At 40.6% G+C, this 8,105-nt stretch overlaps 1 protein-coding gene across 2 annotated transcripts in view; it reads left to right on the forward strand.

Annotated features, from left to right (window-relative positions):
- The window catches only part of LOC115177650 (zinc finger protein OZF-like), an 84,547-nt gene extending 80,839 nt beyond the window's left edge, over positions 1 to 3,708 (forward strand). For both annotated transcript variants that reach the window (XM_029738586.1, XM_029738588.1), the window contains one exon: positions 1,946 to 3,708. In XM_029738586.1, coding sequence (XP_029594446.1) covers positions 1,946 to 3,012 — 1,067 coding nt within the window. In that variant the 3' untranslated portion in view covers positions 3,013 to 3,708. The remainder of the gene's footprint in view (positions 1 to 1,945) is intronic.
- The last annotated feature ends 4,397 nt before the right edge of the window (positions 3,709 to 8,105 follow it).

Consider the following 8,105-nt stretch of genomic DNA (forward strand, 5'->3'; position numbering starts at 1 on the left):
CTCAGAAATTGCAGCCCAAATAAATGCTTCACAGAGTTCAATTAAGAGACACATCTCAACATCAACTGTTCAGAGGAGAATCAGGCCTTCACGGTTGAATTGCTGCAAAGAAACCACTACTTAAGGACACCAATAAGAAGAAGAGACTTGCTTGGGCCAAGAAACATGAGCAATGTACATTTGACTAGTGGAAATCTGTCCTTCGGTCTGATGAGTCCAAATTTGAGATTTTTGGTTCCAAGTGCCATGTCTTTGTGAGACGCAAAGTAGGTGAACGGATGATCTCTGCATGTGTGGTTCCCACCGTGAAGCATGGAGGTGTGATGGTGTGTAGGTGCTTTGCTGTTGACACTGTCAGTGATTTTATTTTGAATTCAAGGCACACTTAACCAGGTTGGTTACCACAGCATTCTGCAGCGATATGCCATCCCATCTGGTTTGGGCTTAGTTGGACTATCATTTGTTTTTCAACAGGACAATGACCCAACACACCTCCAGGCTGTGTAAGGGCTATTTTACCAAGGAGAGTGCTGCATTAGATGACCTGGCCTCCACAATCCCCCGACCTCAACCAAATTGAGATGGTTTGGGATGGAGTTGGACCGCAGAGTGAAGGAAAAGCAGCCAACAAGTTCTCAGCATATGTGGGAACTCCTACAAGACTGGTGGAAAAGCATTCCAGGTGAAGCTGGTTGAGAGAATGCCAAGCGTGTGCAAAGCTGTCATCAAAGGGTGGCTACTTTGAAGAATCTAAAATATATTTTGATTTGTTTAACACTTTTTTGGTTATTACACGATTCCATATGTGTGTTTTCATAATTTTGATGTCTTCACTATTATTCTGCAATGTAAAAAATGAAGAAAAACCCTTCAATGAGTAGGTGAGTCCAAACTTTTGACTGGTACTGTACATTACATTCCCTGGCATCAGCTCCAGTGGACATTCCTGCAGTCAGCATGCCAGTTGCACGCTCCCTCTGAGACATCTGTGGCATTGTCTTGTGTGACAAAACTGCACATTTTAGAGTGGCCTTTTATTGTCCCCAGCACAAAGTGCACCTGTGTAATGATCACGCTGTTTAATCAGCTTCTTGATTTGCCACATCTGTCAGGTGGATGGATTATCTTGGCAAAGGATAAATGTTCACTAACAGGGACGTAAACAACTTTGTGCACAAAATTCTGCAATCTTTTATTTCAGCTCATGAAACATGGGACCAACACTTTACATGTTACGTTTATATTTTTGTTCAGTATAGTTGCTATCAGTTTTAGGAACATATGATGTCATAGTGAATTCATGACATGTGAATGAACAAGCCTTTTCATATTTTGTAACATGGCTATATAGTTTTAGGAACATCTCCCCAAAATATTTCACCAGAATTTCACCAGAATCTACCCGAAATTTCATAACATCAACGATTAGTCAAAATGTTGCAAATCTGTGAAAGTCTAAATAAGAAGTTGGACCATTTAAACAGCATGTGTTGAACCCTTTCAACAACGGGGAGATTTTACTGATGTGCTTTGTGTCTTCCACGTAAAAACAAGTTTTAGACCTCCACTTAAAATTACTTCTTTACTTATTTTATGTTTAAGGAAGTGTGTAGGTCGCATTCTGTATCATACAGCTATGAGGGTAATATATTTAGAACCACCTGCTTGATAGGAATCCAGTGACGTCTGTGTCTCCATGTCCTAGAACTGTTTAGTTTTTTGTGTTCTGACTTGTAAAACAGAATGAATAAAATATGTAATGTAAACATATTATCAGTAATTACCAGGAAGCTCTACAACATAATTTGTTTTAAAATCACACCAAGATTTAAACTGGCCTCAGGTTATTGAGGGATCTGATTAGGATTTACCCTCATAGCTAGGCTGTTTTATCATGTGGAGGTTTCATTCAGGTCTCTATTTAAATAAACACTATCTTTGGCAGGAGAAAGACCAGACTCCGAGGAACCAGAGCCAGAGACGTCCAAACCAGCAAGACGACACCAGTGCTCCCAGTGTGGAAAGAATTTTAAACACTTACGTAACCTGAAAACACATGAGAGAATACACACACAGGAGAAGCCTTACCACTGCTCCCAGTGTGGAACGGGTTGTAACCGGTTAAGGGACCTGAAACAGCATGAGAGAATACACACAGGGGAGAAGCCTTACCACTGCTCCCAGTGTGGGAAGCGTTTTACCCAGTTATGTAACCTGAAAACACATGAGCGTATACACACAGGGGAGAAGTGTTACCACTGCTCTCAGTGTGGAAAGAGTTATACAACATTTGGGAGCCTGAAAATACATGAGAGAATACATACAGGAGAAAAGTTGTTCCACTGCTCTCAGTGTGGTAAGAGTTTTAACCAGAAAGGATACCTGAAACAACACGCGAGAATACACACAGGTGAGAAGCCTTACCACTGCTCCCAGTGTGGAAAGAGTTTTAACCAAAAAGCCCACCTGAACCAACATGAGAGAATACACACAGGAGAGAAGCCTTACCACTGCTCCCAGTTTGGAACGGGTTTTAACCAGTTAAGGGACCATGAGAGAATACACACAGGGGAGAAGCCTCACCACTGCTCTCAGTGTGGAAAGAGTTTTACAATGATGGGGAGCTTGAAAATACATGAGAGGATGCATACAGGAGAAAAACCGTACCACTGCTCCCAGTGTGGAAAGAGTTTTACAGCGTTAGGGAGCCTGAAAATACATGCGAGAATGCATACAGGAGAAAAGCCGTACCACTGCTCCCATTGTGGAAAGAGTTTTACCCACTTAAGTAACCTGAAAACACACGAGAGAATACACACAGGGGAGAAGCCTTACCACTGCTCCCAGTGTAGAAAGAGTTTTACTCACTTGTGTAACTTGAAAACTCATGAGCGAATACACACAGGGGAGAAGCCTTACCACTGCTCCCAGTGTGAAAAGAGTTTTACAGAGTTAGGTAACATGAAAAGACATGAGATAAAGCACAGAGGAGATAAAGATGTAGGCTGCTGAACATTAGGACATAGGACAAAAATAGGCCTCTGAACAGTGAGAAATAGGACAGGTCCAGGCCCAATACATGGTGGGACAGTAGTTCCCAGAGACTCTGAATGTGTCTTGACTTCCCAGTGTTTTCCTTACTGCGTGTATTATAGTGGATTGTGTTTGTGGATTTGTTTGCTGACTTCACAAAATGAATTTCCATTTAAATGGTCTAAGTATATCGTACTTTGCTCTCAATTTGAGAAGAAAAAATATCCAGTTAGAGGAGGGTTTCCCCAACTCGGTCCTTGGGGGAAGATCAGCTTTAATATTGAACATAGACTGTAGATCATCCAAATATTTTTGGGAAATATACAAATATACTGTTATCTCAGAATGATGTTGGGGATAATTAAGTAGTGGTCCTATAATGTAAACTCCAACAGAAATAAATTAACATGTATATCTTCAAGTTAAACAATAATTTTCACTCATGACTACTGGTTTCAATTACATTTTCATCAAACTAACAAGCAAATATTTTAGAAATGTATTGTTACAAATCAACTTGCAAGGTTTCTAGTCTGCTAACATTGGCCTTACCAGCCTATAAATAATGTACACTACCGTTCAAAAATTTTAGAATACCTCAATTTTCATTTTTTTAAATTGAAATTCATACAGTTGAATGTCTTAATGTACTCTGAAATTAAAGCATTTTGCAGACATAACAGCCGAACACACTCGTGGCATTCTTTCTACAATGGAAATCAAATTATTCTTTGGAATGTTCTTCCCAACACTGTTACAGAAATTCCCACATGTGTTGCACAGGTTTCTTTGCTTTCACCCTTCTGCCCAGTTCATCCCAAACCAGCACCATGGGGTTTAAGGCTGGAGACTGTGCTGGCCATTCCATGATTTGAAGACTACTGTCTTGTTCTTTTCTTCTAAGGTAGTTCTGACATAGCCTGGATGTATGTTTTGGGTCATTATCTTGCTGTAGTATATATATATACATATACACACACACACAGTTGAGGTCGGAAGTTTACATACACTTAGGTTGGAGTCATTAAAACTTGTTTTTCAACCACTCCACAAATTTCTTGTTAACAAACTATAGTTTTGGCAAGTCGGTTAGGACATCTACTTTGTGCATGACACAAGTCATTTTTCCAGCAATTGTTTACAGACAGATTATTTCACTGTATCACAATTCCTGTGGGTCAGAAGTTTACATACACTAAGTGCCTTTAAACAGCTTGGAAAATTACAGAAAATGATGTCATGCTTTAGAAGCTTCTGATAGGCTAATTGACATAATTTGAGTCAATTGGAGGTGTACCTGTGAATGTATTTCAAGGCCTACCTTCAAACTCAGTGCCTCTTTGCTTGCCATCATGGGAAAATCTAAAGAAATCAGCTAAAACCTGAAAGACCTCCAAGTGTGGTTCATCCTTGGGAGCAATTTCCAAACGCCTGAAGGTACCACGTTCATCTGTACAAACAATAGTACGCAAGTATAAACACCATGGGACCAAGAAGCCGTCATACCGCTCAGGAAGGAGACGCGTTCTATCTTCTAGAGATGAATGTACTTTGGTGCGAAAAGTGCAAATCAATCCAAGAACAACAGCAAAGGACCTTGTGAAGATGCTGGAGGAAACAGGTACAAAAGTATCTATATCCACAGTAAAACGAGTCCTATATCGACATAACCTGAAAAGGCTGCTCAGCAAGGAAGAAACCACCATAAAAAGGTCAGACTACGGTTTGCAACTGCACATGGGGACAAAAATTTTACTTTTTGGAGAAATGTCCTCTGGTCTGATGAAATGTCCTCTGGCCAACTGTTTGGCCATAATGACCATTGTTATGTTTGGAGGTAAAGGGGGAGGCTTGCAAGTCGAAGAACACCATCCCAACCGTGAAGCACGGGCGTGGCAGCATCATGTTGTGGGGGAGCTTTGCTGCAGGAGGGACTGGTGCACTTCACAAAATAGATGGCATCATGAGGTAGGAAAATTATGTGGATATACTGAAGCAACATCTCAAGACATCAGTCAGGAAGTTAAAGCTTGGTCACAAATGGGTCTTCCAAATGGACAATGACCCCAAGGATACTTCCAAAGTTGTGGCAAAATGGCTTAAGGACAACAAAGTCAAGGTATTGGAGTGGCCATCACAAAGCCCTGACCTCAATCCCATAGAAATGTTGTGGGCAGAAAACGGAAAAAGCGTGTGCGAGCAAGGAGGCCTACAAACCTGACTCAGTTACACCAGCTCTGTCAGGAGGAATGGGCCAAAATTCACCCAACTTATTGTGGGAAGCTTGTGGAAGGCTACCCGAAACATTTGACCCAAGTTAAACAATTTAAAGGCAATGCTACCAAACACTAATTGAGTGTATGTAAACTTCTGACCCACTGGGAATGTGACGAAATAAATAAAAGCTGAAATAAATAATTCTCTCTACCATTTATTCTGACATTTCACATTCTTAAAATAAAGTGGTGATCCTAACTGACCTAAAACAGGGAATTTTTACTAGGATTAAATGTCAGGAATTGTTAACTGAGATTAAATGTATTTGGCTAACGTGTATGTAAACTTCTGACTTCAACTGTGTTATATATATTATAGATATTTATACTTAACAAAAATATAAAACAAAATGCAACAATTGCAAAGATTTTACTGAGTTACAATTCATATAAGGAAAAAAGTCAATGTAAATAAATTCATTAGTCCCTAATATATGGATTAACCATGACTGGGAATACAGCTATGCATCTGTTGGTCAACGATACCATGAAAAGGGATCTGTATCTGATGTGACCACCATTTGCCTAGAGTTGATCAGGCCGTTGATTGTGGTTTGTGGAATGTTGTCCCACTCCTCTTCAATGGCTGTGCAGAATTGCTGCATATTAGCGGGAACTGGAACACGCTGTCGTACTTGTCAATGCAGAGCATCCCAAACATGCTCAATGGGTGACATGTCTGGTGAGTATGCAGGCCATGGAAGAACTGAGACATTTTTCAGCTTCCAGGAATTGTGTACAGATCGTTGCGACATGGGGCTGTGCATTATCATGCTGAAACATGAGGTGATAGCGGCAGATGAATGGCACGACAACGGGCCTCAGGATCTTGTCACGGTATCTCTGTGCATTCAAATTGCCAACGATAAAATCCAATTGTGTTCGTTGTCCGTAGTTCATGCCTGCCTATACCTTAACCCCACCACCATGGGGCACTCTGTTCACAACGTTGACATCAGCAAACCGCTTGCCCACAGAACTCCATACATGTGAGGCCAGTTGGATGTACTGCCAAATTCTCTAAAACAACGTAGGAGGTGGTTTATGGTAGAGAAATTAACATTTAATTCTCTGGCAACAATTCTCTGGTGGACATTCCTGTAGCCAGCATGCCAATTGCACGCTCCCTCAACTTGAGACATCTGTATCATTGTGTGACAAAACAGCGCATTGTAGAGTGGCCTTTTATTGTCCCCAGCACAAGGTGCACCTGTGTAATGATCATGCTGTTTAATCAGCATCTTGACATGCCACATCTGTCAGGTGGATGGATTATCTTGGCAAAAGAGAAATGCTCACTAACAGGGACGTAAACAACTTGGTGCACAACATTTGAGCAAAATCTTATTTTTGGGCATTTGGAACATTTCTGGGATCTTTTATTTCAGCTCATGAAACATGGGACCAACACTTTACATCATGCGTTTTATATTTTTGTTGAGTGTATATATACAGTGCATTTGGAAAGTATTCAGACCCCTAGACTTTTTCCACATTACAGCCTTGTTCTAAAATTGAAAAATAAATAAAATGTATGATCAATCTACACACAATACTCCATGATGACAAAGCAAAGAAATGTTTGCAAATGTATATATATATATAAAAAAAACTCCTTAAATTTCACGTTTACATGCAGTACCAGTCAAAAGTTTGGACACACCTACTCATTCAAGGATTTTTCTTTGTTTTTACTATTTTCTACATTGTAGAATAATAGTGAGGACATCAGAACTATGAAATGAAAAATATGGAATCATGTAGTAACCAAAAAAGTGTTAAACAAATCAAAATATGTTTTAGATTCTTCAAAGTAGCCACCCTTTGCTTTGATGACAGCTTTGCACACTCTTGGCATTCTCTCAACCAGCTTCACCTGGAATGCTTTTCCAACAGTCTTGAAGGAGTTCCCATATATGCTGAGAACTTGTTGGCTGCTTTTCCTTTACTCTGCGGTCCGACTCATCCCAAACCATCTCAATTTGGTTGAGGTCGGGAGATTGTGGAGGCCAGGTCATCTGATGCAGCACTCTCCTTGGTAAAATAGCCCTTACACAGCCTGGAGATGTGTTGGGTCATTGTCCTGTTGAAAAACAAATTATTGTCCCACTAAGTGCAAACCAGATGGGATGGCGTATCGCTGCAGAATGCTGTGGTAGTTTTGCTGGTTAAGTGTGCCATGAAATCTAAATAAATCACAGACAGTGTCACCAGCAAAGCACAATCACACCTCCCCTATGTGTCACAGTGGGAACTACACATGCGGAGATCATCTGTTCACCTACTCTGCATCTCACAAAGACACAGCGGTTGGACCCAAAAATCTCAAATTTGGACTCATCAGACAAAAGGACAGATTTCCACCGTCTAATGTACATTGCTTGTGTTTCTTGGCCGAAGCAAGTCTGGTCTTATTGGTGTCCTTTAGTAGTGGTTTCTTTGCAGCAATTTGACCACGAAGGCCTGATTCATGCAGTCTCCTCTGAACAGTTGACGTTGAGATGTGTCTGTTACTTGAACTCTGAAACATGTATTTGGGCTGCAATTTCTGAGGCTGGTAACTCTAATGAACTTATCCTCTGCAGCAGAGGTAACTCTGGGTTTTCCTTTCCTGTGGCGGTCCTCATGAGAGCCAGTTTCATCATAGCACTTGATGGTTTTTGCGACTGCACTTGAAGAAACGTTCGAAGTTGACATTTTCCTGATTGACTGACCTTCATGTTTTAAAATAATGATGGACAGTTGTTTCTCTTTGCTTATTTGAGCTGTTCTTGCCATAATATGAACTTGGTCTTT

Source organism: Salmo trutta, chromosome 38 (assembly GCF_901001165.1).
Source record: "Salmo trutta chromosome 38, fSalTru1.1, whole genome shotgun sequence".
Taxonomy (NCBI): Eukaryota; Metazoa; Chordata; class Actinopteri; order Salmoniformes; family Salmonidae; genus Salmo; species Salmo trutta.